General features: G+C 35.4%; 2 protein-coding genes and 1 pseudogene across 2 annotated transcripts; 2 read left to right on the forward strand and 1 right to left on the reverse strand.

The window, feature by feature from the left end:
* Window positions 1,297-6,565, forward strand: LOC18593902 (annotated as a pseudogene).
* LOC18593903 (MLO-like protein 11) lies at window positions 8,750-17,823 on the forward strand. Its single transcript, XM_018125214.1, has 15 exons — window positions 8,750-9,988; window positions 10,460-10,517; window positions 10,676-10,908; window positions 11,069-11,185; window positions 11,798-11,858; window positions 12,110-12,204; window positions 12,726-12,800; window positions 13,866-13,951; window positions 14,897-14,946; window positions 15,197-15,237; window positions 15,485-15,655; window positions 15,790-15,825; window positions 16,133-16,200; window positions 16,286-16,346; window positions 17,152-17,823. The coding sequence occupies exons 1-15, from the start codon at window positions 9,854-9,856 to the stop codon at window positions 17,539-17,541; spliced, it is 1,677 nt and encodes a 558-aa protein (XP_017980703.1). The 5' UTR covers window positions 8,750-9,853; the 3' UTR covers window positions 17,542-17,823.
* LOC18593905 (glycine-rich cell wall structural protein 1.8) lies at window positions 21,090-21,641 on the reverse strand. Its single transcript, XM_018124228.1, has one exon. It carries the CDS (start codon window positions 21,639-21,641, stop codon window positions 21,090-21,092), a length of 552 nt encoding a protein of 183 aa, XP_017979717.1.

Below are 22,262 nucleotides of genomic sequence, written 5' to 3' on the forward strand. Positions count from 1 at the left end.
GAAATGATAAATCTTAAGCTAAGCTTGAAAAATCATATCTTTAAACACTTGATTCCTTGAAAAATCACACTTTTTCTTTGAATTTTCTCACTCTAGGGTTTGTTCTTATTTCTCTCTCTCTCCTGCTGGTTTTGGCTGACCATCCCAATGAAGAATTCAGGAATTTTCAAGCCTTTTAATAGGCTTAATAAAATATTATTATTTTATTTACCTTTTGAATTTTTATTATTTTATTTTTTTCTAGCCATCCTTTTTACTTTCTTTTTCTACCACTCAATCCTTTTCACTTATCCATGTCTTCCATGAAATTCTAGACTTTTTCAAAGTTTTGGTGGAGTAAATTTTTAAAAATTACACTTTTGCCCCCGTAAAGTGAAAAATTACATTTTTACCAAAAAAAACTGAAAAATTACCCATAAACATATTTTTCATCCCTTATACTCATACCATTCTTCAATTTGTCAAATGTGATCTAAATTCTCTCAAAATCTCAAATTTTGTTCGCGGGTGGAAAAATTACAATTTTGCCCATAGATAGTGAAAATTCTGGTTTGACTCCAAATTGATCCTCGAACTCCTAATTACCATTTTGAGTCATCTCTGAACTGTAAAACTCTTAATTTCACCTTAAAATTTCTATTTGAACTAGTTCGAGGCTTAATCGACTTAATGATACCATTAGGAGCAATATCGTCTTTTAACGATTTCTCGAACGTCCTAATATATAAACATTCTATCAAGCATGTGAATGACATTATAATTATTTTACAAAGCATGGTTTGACATTAATATTTTAATATTATTTTATTAATAAAATATTATTTTATTTCAAAAATTTCCTCTTACCTCCTCTTGTCTCCTTGGCACCCAACATATCTTATTATGCCTATTTAGACCTTAAAATACCATAAAACCTTCTTCTACATGACGTTTTTTCTAAGTCTAGAAATGCATGTTTGCTTAATTACTTGCAACTTGAAAGGTCTTGGTTTTAGTCATAGTCTTACGGTCTAGTAGTGTACAAGGAAATCATTTTTAGATGTTACTTTATGATAGAATCAAATGTAAAGTTCCCTGATTTTTTGGGTAACAAAGAATTTTAACATCTTGGATTTACCGGAGTAGTTGGGATCTCTACATTAAGCTAAAGATGTTTCCATCATGTTAGTTAAAGATACTTCCATCATGTTAGTTCGTAGTCTCTGTCACGATCGATGAATAATTCCAAGGTCAATCGAGCCAAAGTCTTGCCTAGAAGCCTGGAGTTTAATGCTGTTTAGAATGTTCAATCAAATGGCGTCTATTCTTATCTTCTAAGCAAAAAGCTTTCAGACTATACATCCATGGACATGGATATCCTTTCTTTCAGTGCTTGTTTCCTCATCATCTTCTCAAAAGCTTCCAACGCACTCGACAAGATTTCTCCTACTGAACCACTCATTGATGGCAAGACCTTGGTCTCTAGTGATGGAAGCTTTATATTGGGTTTCTTCACTCCGGGGAGTTCTAAGAATCGTTACTTGGGAATTTGGTACAATAACATCCCCATGCAAACTGTGGTTTGGGTTGCAAACAGGATAAACCCGATAAATGACACCACTGGCTTGCTGAGGATAGAAACCACTGGCAGAGTCGTGCTTCTAGGTCAGAACCAAACAACTGTTTGGTCAACTAATTCCACAAAAGCAGCTCAGAATCCGATTCTGCAGCTCCTGGATTCAGGCAATCTTGTTGTTAGAAATGGAAACGATGGTAATTTAGAGAACTACTTTTGGCAAAGCTTTGATCATCCAACTGATACAATGTTACCCGGGATGAAGATTGGTTGGGACCTGAGAACTGGTTTAAATCGAAGACTAGTAGCATGGAAGAACTCAGATGATCCATCTCTTGGGGACCTTACTTATGGGGTGGAGCTCCAAGGCAATCCAGAAATGGTGCTGCGGAAAGGCTCAGAAAAGTACCATCGCAGTGGCCTATGGAATGGCGATGGATTTAGTGGCGCGACAAATCACAGATCAAATCCGGTCTATGATTACAACTTTGTCTGGAATGAGGAGGAGGTGTACTACACATATTACCTCAAAAATAAATTGGTGAAGTCAAGGTTAGTTTTGAACCAAACTGAAAAGTTAAGACAGCGGTACACATGGAACCTAGAAACTCAAACTTGGGATTGGTATTCCAACTTGCCAAGCGATTATTGTGACAGATATGGACTTTGTGGTGCAAATGGGAACTGCGATAATTCCACGCTTCCAGCTTGCCGATGTTTGAAAGCGTTCAGGCCCAAATCGCTTGAAAGATGGAACTCCTTAGACTGGTCTGAAGGGTGTATACACAATAAGCCATTAAACTGCCAAAGCGGAGATGGATTTATTAGAATTGAGAGGGTGAAAACGCCAGATGCCTCACATTCTTGGGTGAGCAAAAGTATGAATCTCGAGGAATGCAAGGCGAGGTGCTTGCAGAACTGTTCTTGTATGGCATACACTAATGCAGATATTAGAGGAGGAGGTAGCGGCTGCGCCATGTGGTTTGGTGATCTAATTGATATTAAACAATTTCCATCAGCTGGCCAGGATCTTTACATCAGAGTCTCTGCTTCAGAAGCAGGTATCAGTTTAAAATCGCAACATATTCTTGTTACAGCTTGTGATCAGGGGCGGAGCCTCAAACAGTTTGACCTCCCAGAATTTTAAAATTTTTTTATATTGTAAAATTTTTTAAAATTTTTTAATATATTCTCTTCATGGTCTTTAAATAATTTTTTATTTAATAATTAATACAAATAAAAAATAATAAAAAATATCCCACATGCTTTATTTAATTTTAAACTTTTTTATTTTTTAAATTTATATTATTATTTTTATTTATATTTTTTATATTATTTGCTTATATGTTCTAAATTTTTATAGATTTGTTTTTTCAAATTTCTACAAACCATCAACCATATTCTTTTCCTTTTTTTTTTTTGTTATGTCATATGTAAGTTTTATCTTCTACTTATTATATTTGACTTTTTTTTTACTATGTGAATTTTATTTTTCATTATTTTAATTTTTAAAAGATTAATAATTTATATATAATATTTTAAATATAAGTTGTAGTGATGCACTGTTGCTTAAAATTTTATTAATATATCATTTTTTGATTAATCTTAATTATGTAAGAGGAAATTATCTTGAGTATATATGTTTTATTTGCTTTACGTTTTATATTTAGTTAAAAAAAATTTTCTTGAATATATAGTTTTTGAATAATCTAATTATATAAGAGGAAATTATTAATCTTATATATCGCATTTAATTATTTATATTTTATGCATTATAGTTTTATATTTAATATTATAAGTTTAAATAGAAATAAAAAAAGAATATTGGATGTTGATGGTATTAATTATTTTTTCAAGTTTGATTAAAGTATAAGTAAGTTGAAAACAATTGACAAATTCTTTAAAAGAAAATATATAAATCGTCCAAATGATCCTTCTACACTTGAGCCATCAAGCCTTAATACTTCAACTCATGAATAAAAGCCATATGAATCAAAATGTCCAATACTCAATCTTAAAAAAATAGATTTTTTTAGTATATAAAATTTAATTGATGAATTTGAATTTAGAAAATATAATCGAGCACAACTTTTTAAAAACTATTATAAGTCTTTCTTTTCTTGATTTACATGTTATATAAAATTATTTTTTTTATTATCAATTTTTTGATTATTGATTAAATTCAAAATATTAGTTTTAAAAATTTTTAACTTTTATTTGTCCTGTTTCTAAACCCTTAACAAAAATTGATTAACTCCGCCCCTACTTGTGATAATTTCTTTTGAAAATTGTATAATTTTATTTGTGCTCCTTCATCAATATTGATCATCAGAACTGAACAACAAGCCTAAGGCGAAGCTGGCTGTGATAATTGCAACACCAATTTCTTTGTTCTTGGGGATTCTTGTAGTCATTTATTACATCCGGAGAAGAAGGAGAAAATTAGAAGGTAACATCGACTATGGTCCTCATGAAGCGGGGGAAAGTTGGTATTTGATACCAATACCGAAATCATTTTTGCTCACAGCAGCGCTATCAAATCCCTGCCCTGTTTTCAAGAAAACAGTAATTCTGACATTTGCCATTTCACTTATATTCCTTATCAAATTTGATAATAGATGGTTTTCAATTTTGTTTTATGATCTGACAAAAGAGGGAGTCCATCAACAATCGGTTGGATATTTTTTGTTTTAGTGTTCAGAAGAAGCATACAGCCTTTTTTCTTCTATCTAAATCTATCAATATGCATAAGAAAGCATATTTCTATGTTGAATGCTAGCCTATTTTCACTACTGTTTCAGATGAAGCTGAAGAAAGGGATGAAATGGATCAAATGAACCAAGGCCAGAGTGAAGATATGGACCTTGCTGTATTCCAGCTAGGTACGATAGCCAGAGCTACTGATAATTTTTGTCTTGATAACAAGCTAGGTGAAGGAGGTTTTGGACCTGTTTAGAAGGTAAAGTTGACAGCATATTACTGAAGTGATCTCAAGTACAGAGAATTCATTTTTATTGAAAGCTCATCAAAATGTTCTTATTCTCCAGGGCACACTTGCAAATGGACAAGAAATTGCTGTGAAAAGACTTTCAAAGAGTTCCGGACAAGGATTGAACGAGTTTAAAACTGAAGTAAAGTTGATTGCCAAACTTCAGCATCGGAATCTTGTAAGGCTTCTTGGGTGCTGCATTCATGGAGAGGAGAAAATGCTGGTTTATGAATACATGCCTAACGGAAGTCTTGACTCATTTATTTTTGGTCAGCAACCTTTCAATTCTATATTTTCTGCTCTCGGCTTGTGAAATAGTTTTCTTTTGCTGTTTCAAAAAGTCAAATAGATACAGAATTAACATGAATGCAGTATTTGACAGATCAAAGAAGATGCAAAGTATTAGATTGGCCCAAGCGTTTCCAAATTATCTGTGGGATTGCTAGGGGACTACTCTACCTTCATCAAGATTCCAGATTAAGGATTATTCATAGAGATCTGAAAGCTAGTAATGTTCTGCTTGATAGTGAGATGAACCCAAAAATTTCAGATTTTGGCACGGCCAGAACTTTTGGAGGAGACCAGACTGAAGCCAATACAAACAGAGTGGTTGGAACTTAGTAAGTCTACTTTTTCTGCAAATTTGATCTATAGATCCCCATGAAAATACATACTTTTATCTGACAATGTCCTGCAGCGGTTATATGGCACCAGAATATGCTATCGATGGCCTGTTTTCAGTAAAATCAGATGTGTTTAGCTTTGGCATACTGTTGTTGGAGATGATAAGTGGAAGAAAGAATAGAGGATTCTATCATCAAAAGCAAAGTGGCAACCTTATTGAACGTGTAAGCCTTTTTGTCATTATCTTTTGTTACTTATCTTCAACTGACAAATTGTAGAAATTTCTCTAATAAAAGAGAAAAATAAACTACGAAGAAAGTGAATCTCAGAAAAGGTAAAAAACAGGCTAGCAAAAATAATGAGGAAAACCAGAAGTTAGGAAGAGAAGCACCCACCCATTTTTCATATTTCATATATAAAGAAAGTAGCAAACAAAACCGACCACACAATTCGGTATTGGAGAATGAAATGCTGAGGAATAACAGCTAAGCACAGGATGCCAGACTTGGAATTCTGTGTCTTGCAACGGACACTCCAATGGTTCTGAAAAATAGTCAAAATACCAGACAAAAAAAAATTGTGGCCTTTTAGCCTTACACGGACCAAATAAAACGACACAGTAAAATGGCATTTAGCCAAAGTACAAGAAACAATCAAACGACAAGCCTATATTGGTTTCATAAGTCATTAAACCAATAGCTGAAATGTCACCGTATATTTCTCCTTCCTTTTTTCAACAAGTTGTTGCTTTGGCACCCAATTTCTTCTTCTTCTTCTTCTTTACCAGATGGAATTACAGAACTTTTAACACAAATGATAAATGAATTTCATGTTGCTGCAGGCATGGAGATTATGGAAAGAAGGAAGACCTTTGGATCTTGCTGATGATTTCTTAGCAGAGACTGGCAATCTATCACAGGTGTTACGATGCATCCACATTAGCCTTTTATGTGTACAACAGCATCCTGAGGAAAGGCCAAGCATGTCATCCGTGCTTCTGATGTTGGGAAGTGAAAACGAATTGCCGCTGCCTGAACAACCTGGTTTTTGGCATCACAAGAGTCCTTTTGAAGCAGATTCTGCATCCGGTAACTATGGATCATCTTCGATAAACGAAATAAGTCTATCACTATTCCAGGCTCGATAGAGGCTGATATGCTTCATTAAATCTATTATGCTCCAAACTATCAGTAATGATCCCAATCCCATATTTGGGTCATGTGCTTTTAACGCAAATGTTGGCGAGAAATGTTTCAAAAATAAAGAATGCAATCAAGTACAAATAGTTGTGTTCTGTTTATTCCATGGATAGATAGATTGAAGGACCAAACTGCAGCTCCATACAGTTGACATATACAAATTCAATGCAATCTCATCATTTACAAGTTGTTGACTTATCTTGTTTGCTGCTGCATTTATGTAAAATCAAGAGCCACCTAATCTTGTCAGCTTGAAAAATAATAATTGTAATGCATGATGAGCCCATCTTTCCCCTCAACATGAGTGTTAATTAGTGTGATAAATGAATCAACAAACTAATTTCATTGTCTTTATATCATTCTGTGCATAATCAAGCCTTTGTTATCAACAACAAGAAAAGATCATTCATAACTGTGATTCCGCAGTTCCTTTACTTAAATCCAGAAGTGAATTTAGTACCATGAGATTGTAAGCTCTTTTTGGGGCACAAACGAATGAACTTCACATACAAGATTAGTCAAGCTAACTAGCAATTAGATCATTAACAGAGGCTACAGATTCCGTGTTGAAAGAAGCCGACGGGGTCTTCAACAAAGATATGTTGCAGTTTAAGCCTGTAGAGTTTCCATCTTCATCTTTGGTTATGGCTTTACGGGGGCTTCAAAAGGCCCTGGAAGACGTGTTGTTGAGGCTGTCAGGGCGCCGCAAAACAAAAAGAAAAGGGTAGAGCGCGCTGATTGTACGCGACTAACAGCTGATACGAGGTTGGCTTTGTCTTGTTCCAGACAAAGATTGGTGGGCCCAACACGTTTGCAATAATATGATTAAGAAGTGGCACTAGCAAATTTAGGAAGGGGCCTAAATCATCTTTTGTAAATGGTAAAGACATGCTTAATGGGTTTGTAGTGGACTAGCAATTTTCTAGTGGACTTTTAGTGGATCAAGAAATGTCCTGATGGGCTTTCATTGGACAACAAATATTGCTGTAGTGAGTTTGTCAACGATTTCTCTTTTTTTTTTTGTTTTTGGAACGGATTTATTTATATTTTAAAGTCTGTTTGGTAATTACAAAATAATTTATTACAACACCCGATCATTTAAGTTGTTAGTTAGTATATGATCTCCATCTCAAAATGAGTAAGACTCAAATCTCTTTTTTTAAATACAAAAAAAAAACTTATTACGGAAAATTTTTTTCTTGTATAAAATATTTTATAATATTTTTTATTTTTTTGATACACTATTGAAAATATTTTTTATTGTTTAGATCATCTTGTGGAAAAAAATTTCCACCCTCACTCAAATTATAAAAAATTTATAAAAATCCCAATCTCTAACATCTTTATAAGTCTAAAAATATTAATATTTATTAATTGTGTGAAAAATTTAAAACTTAATTTTTAATAATTAAAAAAACCTATTCGCGAACCGCTTATTAAGTCACTAATTTTTCATGACTCATGAGTATATACAAACTTATAACGACATGATAATTACCATAAAATATTTATTTATTCATCTATTTTCTATCCAACATAATGAAAACTCATGAAAATATTATTATTATCATCATCATAGTCATAATTGAAAATGATGGTCAACACTATTTTCAAAAAAGTAATTATCTTTTTAGTAATTAAAGTAACAGTGGGAGTAGTATAGTAGTCATTGGCATGTGAGTGGACCCCTTTGGAGAAAATAGCATAATTAAATAACCGATGGTTGCTGCTTGATGCCCGTATGGAAAGTCATAGTGAAGCTCTCGCTTTCAGCTTGATTTTGTCATCACAATAACGTTTACTTACTGATAACAAGTTAAACAGTATTAAGACATGAAGATGGGCAAATCACGTTCCGATGTTCATTCACTCTGTATTTTTGTCCGTTTTTTTAAATTTCTTTTTAGATTTGCCGGCATGACGTCATAAATATAAATAAAACGAAATTATATAATATATGTAGGGTATTATTTTAATTATTTTTGGTAGAAGGATTTCATAAATTTTGGCCTACAAAAGTCGATGTAAAGCATTGTGAATATTATTATATTAGATTCATTAAGTTATTATTAGGAGTAGATCCATAGGTTCCTTCTAGCACCTAATCTGTGGCAAAATAGGAATAGAAGTCTGGCAGCTAATAATAATTTAATTAATTTAAAAAAAAATTAAAAGAGAGAAAAAGAACCGCTCATGGATTCATTCAAGCTTCAAAACGACGCCGTACAAGCTATTCACATTTTCTTTGGAGAAAGATTAGCACTAGGAACTTCATAGAATCTCTCTCTGTCTCTTTGCATGCAAAAATCCAAAAAAGTTTGCTTTTTTTTTTTTTTTTCCTTAATTTAAAGAAATGGAAGTAATAAAAAAGGAAAAGTGAACAGCGGGATCTCTCCTGGTGTAGGTCCATTTGCATCAGCAGTTCAGCATTGACACCCACTTCACCTTTTTTATTTCACAAAATAATTAAAGAACCAATCTTTCTTTTGTTCTCATTTCCGTTTTCCACTTTGGGATTTTCAAACGCATTGAAAATCGGTTATTTTTTTTGCTGGAAAAAGAGATCTGATGTAACTGTGAACGTGGGTTCTTCAAGATTCGGTTCCTCTGTCTTTTGCTTCCATTTTCTCTTCCTTTCTTTCTTTGCTTTTTGTTTTGGTCCAAGGAAAAGAGCAAATATTGAACATTTATTGCAGAAAGACAGTTCAGAGTTCAGACAGAGAAGACGCATTGAATGTTTTGACACGCAAAAAGCAGTTGAATATCAGCCCTCTCTGTACTGTCTCTTAAAGGTTTTGGTTTTCTTGGTTTGTAAGGGTAGTTTTAATAATTCAGCGTGTAGTACCTGGATCAGGCTTTATTTTTTCATAAAAGAAAAGCTGAGGAAACGCCACCTAACACCGCGTGTTTGGCGTTTCCTCAGACTCAATACTCATACACAACAGAAAAGCTCTTACCTTGATTTATGCTAAAACTTGGGTTTTGTCTGAAAACTTGAAACAGGAATTTTTTTCCTGTTTAGTGTGTTTTTGTTGGTTTAAGTTCAAATGACAAGTACCTTTTCTTTTTTTGGCTTTTATCCTAGTTCTTGATTGAAGTGTTCATATGCTGTAGTTTAAGAGCGAGCTGAAAGGGTTGAAGATTTGGTGGGATAAGTTTGAAGACTTGGAAAATTGTGTCTTGTTCTTGAAGTTAAAAGATCATAGTTTGTTGGTTTCATGTTAATGTTATTTGAGATTAGTTTAGTGTTAGATGAGTGTTGCAGTAGATGTTTTTAAAGATTTGGGGAAGTAAGTTTTTAAGACAGGAAAATTTTGTGTCTTGTTCTTGAAGTCGAAGATCATAGTTTGTTGGTCTTTCCTGTTTATTGTTATGTAGGATTAGTGTAGTTTAAGGTGGAGTTGCAGTAGTGTTTGAGAGATTTTTGTGTGGGGGATTAAACTTTGAAAGAAAGATTTCAGAGGGTTGTGAATAGAGTTTTTAAAAATGGAGGAAAGTGTGGACAATGAAAAAGAAATGAGATCACTGGCATTAACGCCAACATGGTCTGTTGCTACTGTTTTGACAATCTTTGTTGCTGTTTCTTTGATTGTGGAGCGCTCAATTCATCGCCTAAGCCATGTGAGTAGCTGGTTTTTAGCTTCCAATTTTTGTTTTGTTTTTAAATCATGTTTGTTGCTTTTGTTAAAAGAGATGTATTATGCGATTATGACTATTAGAGAAAGATATTCAAAAGACTTTGGTAATGATATGTTTATATCTACTAATAGTTATTTTCGACAATGAAATTCTGTTTGGTTCAACATTGTTAATTTATTTATTCTATGACTAATTGTGTTGCTGGTAGCTGATAATCGGCCTTTAAGTGGTGAATTTGTTATTAATGGACAAAGCTCTGTAGTAGTTTCTTTGATTTGCTACCCAGTTCACTGCAAAAGCCATGTGTTTGTGGTGTCTATCTTGTACCTTTGGATATTTCTGTTCTTGTTACATTTGTTGACAGATGTGTACATTTGATTTGTTATTTTTGTTTTTAAATCATGTTTACTACCTTTGATAACACCTTATGAATTTTCTATTGCTTTGTTTCAGTGGTTAAGGAAAACCAATCGAAAACCTCTGCTTGCAGCTGTGGAGAAGATGAAAGAAGGTATTTCCATATATTTCTACCTGCAGCCTAGTGAAACGCCTGTATTTTCTGATTTGGTGTGGACTAAGAATTTTTCTTAAACAAACTTCTATTACCTTTCTTTTTGTATGTCATATTTATCATTGCTTTATTTTGTACTTTTGGACTTCCTTTTACAGAGTTAATGCTGCTTGGATTTATATCGCTCCTTCTAACAGCAACCTCTAGCACAATAGCCAATATTTGCATTCCATCAAAGTTCTATGATAGCACCTTTGCTCCATGCACCAGGTCTGAGATTGATGAAGAGCTTGAGGATGGTTCTTCGAAGGAGCGTAAGCTTACAATGGTTTCTGGTTTTCACTTATTCAGGAGAATGTTGAATGGCATGAATCAGAATACCTGCAAAGAGGCATGTGACTAATCCATATCTTGACTGCAGATTCTGCTATTGTCAGTTTAATTTGTTCATTTTTCCTTTGGCTATAATCATATTCTCTAAATATTTAATTATACATATAAGTACTTAATACTTACACGATGTTCCAGCTTGAAATTATTCTGTTCTGCAGGGTCATGAACCATTTGTCTCTTATGAAGGTCTTGAGCAGTTGCATCGCTTCATCTTTGTCATGGCAATCACACATGTATCTTACAGTTGCTTAACAATGTTGCTGGCAATTGTGAAGGTTGGGCCTTTTATTGTAATAAAGTAACTCCAACTTAAAAGTTTACAAATATTGTTCTTGTTGTCTGGCTGTTGTAGTAATCATAGGTTCTTTGGGTACTTGACATCTTTCTTCCTAGCAAAAATATTTTGCATTTCACAATGCAAAATTTTTTATTCCAAGTTGCTGATCAAATGCAATATTTGACAAGGATTGTACATACTAGGATTGTTATGTAAAGTATGTTTAGGCAATTGATTGGAGAAAAGCTGTCTCTTCATTTTTTTGTCTTTGGGGGACTATCATGCAAATATGGCCAATGATACTCCCCGGGGTTGAGTTTGTAATATTATTATTGGTCTGTTGATAACAGTAGAAGGTGATTACCTAAAGCCATGGTTAATGATTCCAACATATGAGAACACTGAAGGAAAAGGAAATTATGCAATATTGATATAGCTGGTAAACAATCTTAAGCAGTCTATTGCACAGATGAGAATGATTTATTGCTGTAAAAAAACTGTAAACTCTGAACTAGTTATATTTCAGAAATGTTTTACTTCTGATGAAGGCATGAAGCTGGAACTATGTTGCTGTTATTTGCTTACATTTTGAATTGTAAATATTTGGTAGATTCATAGTTGGAGAGCATGGGAGGATGAAGCTCAAATGGATCGACATGATTTACTAAATGGTAAGTTCAAACAGTCTACTATTGGTAGTTTCAGATAACAGTTGTCTCTGTTCATTTATGTTGATTAATGTTTTCTGACGGAGAACTTATGCAGTAACTATACAGTTGCACGTTTATTAAATTCCTGATGATGTGCTTTACTGATTAGTTTGATTTCTTGATGTGTGTGATCAATTGTGCTTTAAGTCATGTAACAGTTTTTACAAATCCCTTTTAGATATTACATGATGATTTCAGTTTACTTTTGACAGAAAGAGCACGAGAGTCGATACTGCGAAGGCAAACAACATTTGTCAAAAACCACACATCAAACCCCTTGACCAAAAATAGTCTTCTTATCTGGGTGGTAGGTAGAGAACATTTTCTTCTTGCTTTCTTTACAATGAGAGTTGTTGCTCTATTAGATTGTGATGCATTTTTATTTCTTATAATTTGCATGATAATCCTGCAATTCTTTTGTGCTACACATGCACTAGGGTTTGCCACTTTTTTTTTTTGGCGGTATTCTTCTCTAATGAAACTATTACTTATCATGGAAAAAGAAAGAACATATAGTGTACATGGAGGGAGTATGAGAGAGATTTTCCCTAGTGCAGAATTCATTCTCACTGCAACTGGAAGTCGATCACATTAGTAAATTGCCTTAAGCACGATAGAATAGTTTTAAGTTTTCTTCCCCATTTCTTCTTCTTCTTTCAAAGTTCCCCCGTGTCCTTTGAATAAGCAGTTCCTCCCCTTTTTCTCCTTCAGTTTGATTATTAAGAACTTTTTAATTAAGGTTTTGGAAAGGCATTATTTCTTTAAAACTTCAGCTGCACTTAAAGAAGAGAAGCTTTTCTGTTATAAGTTCTTATTTTCAATTTGCAGATATGTTTCTTCCGGCAATTTGGGCGTTCAGTGGTTCGTGCAGACTATCTGACACTCCGCAAGGGCTTCATAATGGTATGTGTTATTGGTAATCTTATTTATGAAGTATTCTGTATTCCTATTGGATTCAAGGGATTGCTTTTCTGACAGAAAATTCCTTGAGTTTTTGATGTAATCGCAATTCATTCTTTGTCCATGATAAGATTTCTATTTAACTGTGGTGTTAATTTTGAAGATAAACTAAAATTAATTCATATGTGCCATGAATAATTGCATAGCATTTGTGCTAGTCTGCAAATCTTATTGGCCTGAAAATTCAAATATTTTACTATATAAGAAATTTAAATGTACAGCCAAAAGTTGGTCATCTCTTATGGATGTTCTTGTCTTTGTTGCAATAAATCTGGACGGGGGATGCTTGTGGATTGGGGTGTAAATGAGTTAAGCAACTTGTGATCTAGTCGGGCTTGACTTGATGAAGACTCAAGTTCGACTCATTCAATGTTGAGCAGAGCTCAAGCTTGAACTTGAGCTACTTGAGTAATGAGTCGAGCTGAGTTCAAGTTTTGTAATACTTGACTTGAGTGGCTTGCAAGCCTTAAGCTTTTGATTTTTTAATATTTATACGTATTTATATAAAATATAATATTTATTTACATATTTTTAAGTATTATTTGAGTTTTTATTTGGAAGCCAAGTTCGAGCTTGAGCTCAGGCAACTCTATTATTTTTTGAGCTGAGCTCGAGCACAAAAATATAAAGCTCAGCTGAGCTCGAGCCAGGCACTGTATCAGCTTAGCTTGAGCTCGAGCACAAAAATTCCCCTACTTTTGGACCATGAAAAAATACTACCATTACTTTTTAAAACATGTTTACTGCTATTACTATTGTATTTGTTTGCTTTTCTCTTTGACTGGCATGATGAAGGGTAATGGGTACCTATTGGTTTTGTGCTTCTATCTCATTATTAACATTTACCATACTGAAAAACTTGGTTCCTTTTGTTCTTCCATTTCTTTTTCTTCTTGTATGCTGAGGAAAATTTAGATGTGAATACCTCTTGATGCTAAACTTCTGGTTGGTTTTGAAACAATTGCAGCATATGAATATTTATGCCTTTTGTTTTCCTACTCATGGCAGAATCACAACCTGATATCAAGCTATGATTTTCACAGCTATATGATTCGCTCTATGGAGGAAGAATTTCAAAAGATAGTTGGTGTTAGGCAAGTAATGTTTTCATATGATATTTTCTGATTATGTTCTCTGTCAAATTGCCACAAAAGTTTGTTATTGCTAGCACATAATTTATATAATGTTATCTTTTCTTCTCTATTGATGGATTCATGGGGTCATATATCAACCACAATGGCATATCTTTTAGTGTGATTGAATTATGAACATTTATTGGTTTATCTAAGGTGTTCAGCAACTGAAATTTACTAATTACATCATTTGCGTTATTGCTTACTCTTGTCAAATATTTATTCCATATAGAACTAATTTAAGATAAAAAGGACTGAAATATTTCTCATACAGGTTGTCTCTCTGAAATATACATATCTCACATTCATGCGGGTATCTATTTCTGCCAGTGTGTGTGTTCATTATGCATGAAAAAAAAAGCAAGAAAGTTGGTAGTTAAACCTCTTTATAGCAATATTAAGTATAAACTCAATAGCACATGTCTATAAATTTCTTCTCAGGCCCAGGCTAGCTGCTAATAACTGATATAGTTGGATTATGACCTAAAACTGGATGTATCCTGTAGAGTAAAATCTTGAAGGCAATCTTGACTGAATGGTTAAGATGTGTATCAAGACCTAAAACTGGATTTTGCAAAATCTGAAAGGTTTTTTTTTTAAAAAAAAAAAAAATTGGGGAAGGGGGATTCTATCTGAAAGGTTAATGTAATAACTCATTTCATTTTAACCATGAAATGGATCAATAACATTAAATGAGCAGCACTGCAGTACGAATTCTACCTGCTTCCTCACCCTTATCATTTGTTTTTTTGCTCTTTCTGTGGTGTGGTAATCATAATTCACTGGAATTGTACTGTCAATTGGTTTATACTTTATTTGGGTGATTACTTCTTGGGTGTCATTGTGGATATCATGGTTGAGTTGATTTTGGGATTGCTAAAGTTCAGTTTGTTTAATCTCCTGCAGTGGTCCGCTTTGGGGATTTGTTGTTGCCTTCATGCTGTTCAATGTGAAAGGTGTGTGCAGTTAATATGAATTGAATTATAAATATTATGTTTTTGCTACCTAGCTGTACTTTTACCATGAGTATGCATTTCATGGTTGTTACCCTCAAGTGAGGATTTTGGCTGGTTGTTTAGAGCACAACAGACTATGTAGGAATGACAGTGCTCAGCTTGTTGCCTATTTGAACAGTGTGTTATCATATTGTGGCAGTTTTGCCAACTCACTGGATTAATGATTCATAGGCCTTTTTCCTTCTTACAGGGTCTAATCTGTATTTCTGGATAGCAATCATTCCGATTACTGTAAGTCTGTTGCCCTTGCCTTGCTTTGTATTACCTTGGTGTTCACCACCATGATGGATACCCTTGACTAGAATTTCTAAGGGTGCTTGCATACACTGACAAATGAACACTTGAAGAGCCAACTAGTGTTGTACTGATAGAAAATGTAGCTATTGTGATTTTTAGGAATATTCCTTTGTATACATTTTGTTAGATGGACTCCTAATATTTCATATTATTCTGATAATGTTCATAACTTCATATGTAGCTTGTTCTTCTTGTGGGTGCAAAGCTACAGCATGTCATCGCAACCTTGGCACTGGAGAATGCTAGCATAACAGGCTGTTATACTGGAGCAAAGCTGAGGCCTCGAGATGAACTTTTCTGGTTTAACAAGCCAGAATGGTTGTTGTCCCTTATCCATTTTATTCTGTTCCAGGTTGTTATTTAGGGCAATGCAGTCAAGTTGAAGATTTTTGTACATTCAGACTCTTAACTGCCTGCCACAAGAAGAAAAGCTATTTACAACTTCCTTTTTCATAGAACTAATGTTCTTGTCTCATTTCTCTGCAGAATGCATTTGAACTGGCTTCATTTTTTTGGTTCTGGGTACTTCCTCTTTCCTGACTGGATTATTATCTAATAACACTGCTGAGGATGATATTAAGTTGAACATTAAGCAATCTAAAATTGCCTTCAAACTTCATTTCTGTCATTCTCCTGGGCTTCTGTGCTCTATTTTTTTGACATCGGTTGTGTACTCATTGTGATTTCACAGTCTTTGAACATGTATAAAAAGCCCTCAATAAAACAGGAAATTGAAGAGGAAATATAAATATAAAAAACAAACTTTGAGTTTATGGGCGGGGATGTACGAGTTTGGCATGTTAATAACTGTCTGTTACTATCTTTGCAGTGGCAGTTTGGCTATAATTCATGCTTCATCCGGAACCATACTCTTGTTTATATAAGACTTATTTTGGGGTATGAATACATTTTAGTTAGTCTTGATTTTATTATGCAAATTTCATCAATTATGGATCCTTAAGTATTTGTCCTTATCTTATAGGTTTGCTGGGCAGTTTCTCTGTAGCTACATCACTCTGCCACTCTATGCTCTGGTTACTCAGGTAATATAATTATTTATTAACATCTCTTTCTCTTGGGGAAAAGTAATAGAACCAAATTGCAGCATGACCAAGGAATTACCGGTATGTAGAGGATTAGTTGCTAAAAAAGTTGTGCTGTCTACTGTAATTCATGATTAGTAGCATATGCAGGTCTGATGAGTCTTCAAACTTCAGCCATGAATTTAACATTCTGACCTTAACCATAAATAATTGCTGTTGAACATATGCTTATGTTCAGGGGTGGAGCTACATATGCTATTGGAGTGTTGAATATAACTCCTCACCCCCCCTCCCCCCCCATCCCCCCTTCTTTTCTTTGTCTTTTTTTTTTGTATGTATCTCTTTTCAAGCAATTGGCTTTAATCCTATGTCATGCTTTCTTATACTTTTGCCCAACTGGATGCTGTTATTATTGCAACCATTGCAACTGAGGTACTGCCAGTTTCAAATGATTCCATAACCTCAGAGTTTATCACTTGAAGGAATAAATTTATGTCGTCCAAATTCTTGAGCATTCTGAATTAAATTTTTTTCCCCTTTCTTAGGAAGTTCTTAGAAAAGCTTGCATAGGGCAAAGTTATGTTTTTCCCTTAGAACTTCGATCAGTTACCTCCTACCAAGGAAGCAGCTGTCAAGTAACTGCTTAAAGTAGACTCTTATACTAAATTTTATGGTAATATTATTTACCTTGATGTGCAAAGTGAATTGTTTCAGTGGACAAAACTATTAGCAAGAGGTGCTTGTGTCTGAATTCATTAGAAATGGTTTCTGGCAGCACTTACTAAAGTTTCGCTCCTCCCTTCAGATGGGAACAAACTACAAGGCAGCACTAATTCCACAAAGGATAAGGGAGACAATCCACGGATGGGGTAAGGCAGCAAGGAGAAGGAGGAGGCATGGGCTTTTCCCTGATGATTCAACCATACACACAGACACAAGCACTGTAATGTCGCTTGAGGAAGAAGAGCACCAATTCATTGATATTAATGAAGCTGGCAATGGTACACACACTGAGATAGAGTTGCAACCACCGGCCAATGTCACAGCCAGTCCTTCCCCAGTTGCTAATGAAACTTCGAGTAGGGTTGGTACACCTCTACTTAGACCATCTGCTACTATTTCGTCATCAACTATGTCTAGTCTTCAGAAGGAAGATTTCCTAAGATCATCTTCTATGCCTGTTAGAAGAGAATGACACCAGTACAGCAATTGTGTAGTGTTACTTGTAGGCATACGGAAAAAAGACAAACAAAGTGTATACTATTACTGAATTAGGCTTTGCATGGTTTTTAAAATGTATGAGGAAATTATATGGAAAGTGCTTGAATTATATTCCTTACAGGCACGCAATTTCTTCACATTCCCCTCTGTTTAAAATACTCGTAGGTTCGCAGATTGTACCATGTTGTAAGTTGTAGCTACAAATTTATAAAACAAGGAAACCGATACGTGGGGTATATAGTACTTGATTCTCTCACTTTCTGATTGTCAATTTGCATAGATAATATATTGGAATGAGCTTGCACTGTATTTCCTTACATCCCAAATACATGAACATATGTTACTATGTTTGGCAGGAGAGAGAAGGAAAGAAAGTGCGAGGAAAATAGTCTAAAAGTTCCCAGTTACCACTATGTTTTATCCTTTCTTCCTCCAATGACATGGTGTAAAATTTAGATGCCTACATAGATCAAAATAAGAATAAAAGGCTTTAATATGTTGCAAAAAAGTTACCAAAAATTATTTGAGTTTTAATTGTTCTTATTCTATTGAGTCAGCTCGGTTATATTGTAGACCTTTCAAACATCAAGAGCAATATAGAGAAAGAAAATGAAATATTTATTCTGAACTTCACCTGAAGCTCGTGATTCTTATTAGACAAGACACAGATCAGTTCTACTCATTCATGGCTTACTGCTATTGGCTACATCTGGTGGATAGGGCTCACTAACTATGTTGATAGCCTCTTGTGTCTCTTTGGCAGCTCCATTTTTGGATCCTTTTGGTATTTTATGGCCACAGCCAGGATATATTACATGTGGACACTTTACAGTCCCATTATTACATCTTGGATCACAGCATGGATCACAGGGGATCCCAATGTCACTTCCTGTACCAACCCCATCACCAGACCCGTATCCAGTTCCCTCACTTCCAACACCTGTCCCGGATCCGGATCCAATTCCACTTGATCCACCTCCTGATCCACTTGTAGCTCCAACTCCATACGAACCATACACACTTCCACTTCCACTTCCTGCACCAGAGCCTCCCTTTGACCCACTTCCACTGCCATAGCCAACACCAAGTCCTTCCACATTAGGATTTTTCACTGCTCCGTAGTGAAGAGTGTCCACAGTTTTGTAGTCATCAGTGGCTTGATCCAAGAGGAACCTATGAGCCAAACTGAAGCTTAAGGACAGAAAGACAGACAGAACTATGCATGCAGATTTTAGTGTTGAGGCCATTTTGCAAATTTTTGGTCTTTCCCGTGCTCCAAAATGAAGGCTAATGATTACCTTTTATAGAGTAAAAATGCCCAATGGAAGAGAGAAGAAGCAGAATTGCGTGCAAAAAATGCTAACTGCCTACGGGGGTTGTTCTTCGAACCCGTGATCATGGACCTTGCATGAGCAGCGATTTACGTGCTTATCCTGCAAAACCGATCCCTCACCATTCAACAAGCAGGATAGAAGGGAGCAAAAACTAAATGGAGAGCGAAAGTAAAGAAAACAACCCTTTCCTGAATTCAACGTATCACCTGTTGTTTCATTTCAGGATCACGAGATATGCTCAACTGTAGCCTTAACTAATGCTTTGAGATTTTCATTGATGGTTTGGTGAGTGGGTGATTTGAATCTGCAACTTCCTCTTGATGTTTATTAGTATTAATTTAAATCTTGGACACAGTGATTATGGGAGACTTAAGATAAACATAATGTAGTAATTCAGAGTTATGATGAGTAAAGGCTAGAGTAACACTACTCGTTACTGGGCTGCGTAAAACCATGTTTTCAAAGAAGAAAATGTCTGTAGAGTGTAGACTGACTCTGCGTATGAACAGGACAAGCTCTATGTTATATTCTGGTGGTTGGGAACAGGGAAGCGAATGAAAACCTTATCCATTTTTGCAGCTTTGATTCAATAGTTAGACTTAGATCACAGGGTTAAACCTCCACCATTTTTAAAACCCGATTCCTTTCATTTTGTTTAAACGCTTAAGTATGAACCAAGGTGGCTGTGCATTCTATCCTCAAGAGTTAGTCTTCAAGAGTTTCTCACAATTCTATGTAATATCAAGACGAACAAGATTGAGAGCACATGACTAAGGGGCAGGTGACCTTTTCTCGTTCATATTCCAAGCAGACATTTATCATCGGTTTCAGAACATTTTCATCTGTTTAAAATTGAGAACAATCTTCACTGAATGGTTAAGATGTGTATCAAGCCTTTTGATTTTGCATTATCTGAAAGGTTTATGGAATAACTCATTTCATTTTAACCATGGAATGGATCAATAACTTTAAATGAGCAGCAGTGCAGTACAAATTCTATCTGCTTCCTCACCCTTGTCATTTTCTTTTTTCTCTTTCTGTGGTGTGGTAATCATAATTCATTAAGATTGTACCGTCGATTGGTTTATACTTTATTTGTCTTTACTACTTGGTGTCATTGTGGATTTCATGGTTGAGTTGATCTTTGGATTGCAAGAGTTCTCTTTGTTGTTGCCTTCATGCTGTTCAACGTGAAAGGTATGTGTGTTTAATGTGAACTGAAATTGATTTATTATGTTTGTGCTACTCGGCTGTACTTTTATCATTGAGTATGCATTTCATGGTTGTTACCCTCAAGTGAGGTTTTTTGTTGGTTGTTTAGAGCACAACAGACTATATAGGAATGGCAGTGCTCATCTTGTTGCCTATCTGAACAGTGTGTGATCATATCATGGCAGTTTTGCCACTCACTGGATTTATGATTCATAGGCTTTTTCCCCTTCTTACAGGTTCTAATCTGTATTTCTGGATAGCAATCATTCCCATTACTCTTAACTTTTTGCCCTCGCCTTGCTTTGTAATGCTTTGGTGTTCACCACTATGATGAATACCCTTGACTAGAATTTCCAATGGTGCTTGCATATACACTGACAAAAGAACACTTGACGAGCCAACTAGAGTCGTATTGACAGAAAATGTAGCTATTGTGATTTCTAGGAATGTTCCTTTGTATAAATTTTGTTAGATGACCTCCTAATATTTCATGTTATTCTGATACTGTTCATAACTTCATCTGCAGCTTGTCCTTGTCGGTGCAAAGCTGCAGCATGTCGTTGCAACCTTGGCACTGGAGAATGCTAGCATAACTGGCTATTTCCTTACGTCCCAAATACATGACCATATGTTACTATGTTTGGCAGGAGAGAAAGAAGGAAAGAAAGTGGAAGGAAATTACTCTAAAAGTTACCACTTACCACAATGTTTTATCCTTTCTTCCTCCAATAACATAGTCTAAAAGTTAGATGCCTACATAGATCAAAATAAGAATAAAAAGCTTTAATATGTTGCAAAAAGGTTACCAAAGATTATTTGAGTTTTAATTGTTCTTATTCTATCAAGCCAGCACGGTTAGATTGTAAACCTTTCAAACATCCTGAGCAATATAGAGAAAGAAAATGAAATATTTATTCTGAACTTCATCTGAAGCTCATGATTCTTATTAGACAAGACACAGATCAGTTTTACTCATTCATGGCTTACTACCATGGGCTACATCTAGTGGATAGGGCTCACTAACTATGTTGATAGCCTCTTGTGTCTCTTTGACAGTTCCATTTTTGGATCGTTTTAGTATTCCATGGCCACAGCGAGAATCTATTACTTGTGGACAATTTATAGTCCCATTATTACATCTTGGATCACAGCATGGATCACAGGTGACCCCAATGTCACCTCCTGAACCACCCCCAGTTCCCTCAATTCCAACTCCTGTCCCGGATCCGGATCCAATTCCACTTGATCCACCCCCTGACCAACTTGCAGCTCCAACTCCATGCGAGCCATACCCACTCCCACTCCCACTTCCACTTCCTGCACCAGAGCCTCCCTTTGACCCACTTCCACTGCCATAGCCAACACCAAGTCCTTGCACGTTAGGATTTGTCACTGCTCCGTGGTGAAGAGTGTCCAAATTTTTGTAGTCATCAGTGGCTTGATCCAAGAGGAACCTATGAGCCAAACTGAAGCTAAAGGACAACAAGACAGACAGAACTATGCATGCAGATTTTAGTGTTGAGGCCATTTTGCAAGCTTTTGGTCTTTCCCGTTCTCCAAAATGAAGGCTAATCATTACCTTTTATAGAGTAAAAATGCCCAATGGGAAGTGCATGCAAAAAATGCTAACTGCCTTCGGGCGGCCGGGGGGGGGGGGGGCGGCGGTGGGGGGGTGTGTGGCGGGTGGGGAGAGTGGTTTGTTCTTCGAATCCGGGATCATGGACCTTGCATGAGCAGCGATTTACGTGCCTTTCCTGCAAAACTTATCCCTCACCATTCAACAAGTAGGATAGAAGGAAGCAAAAAAGAAATGAAGAACCAATGTTAAGAAAACAACCCTTTCATACAGCTGAAGCCTCCTCATCAGCTCCTGAATTTAATGCATCCCTTGTTATCAGGATCATGAGATACTTGACTGTGGCCTTAAATAATGCTCTGAGATTTTCATTAATAGTTTGGTGAGTGGGTGATTTGAATGTGAAACTTCCTCTTGATTTTATCAGTACTAATTTGAATCTTGGACACAGTGATTATGGGAGATTTATGTAGTAATTCTGAGTTCTTCAATTGTTTTTACGTCTCGTTTGCTGTTGCTCTCCATGCTTTCGAGGAAGAAAAGTCTGTAGGGTGCAGACTGACTCTGCATATG

The sequence above is a fragment of the Theobroma cacao genome, chromosome 7 (assembly GCF_000208745.1).
Source record: "Theobroma cacao cultivar B97-61/B2 chromosome 7, Criollo_cocoa_genome_V2, whole genome shotgun sequence".
NCBI lineage: Eukaryota > Viridiplantae > Streptophyta > Magnoliopsida > Malvales > Malvaceae > Theobroma > Theobroma cacao.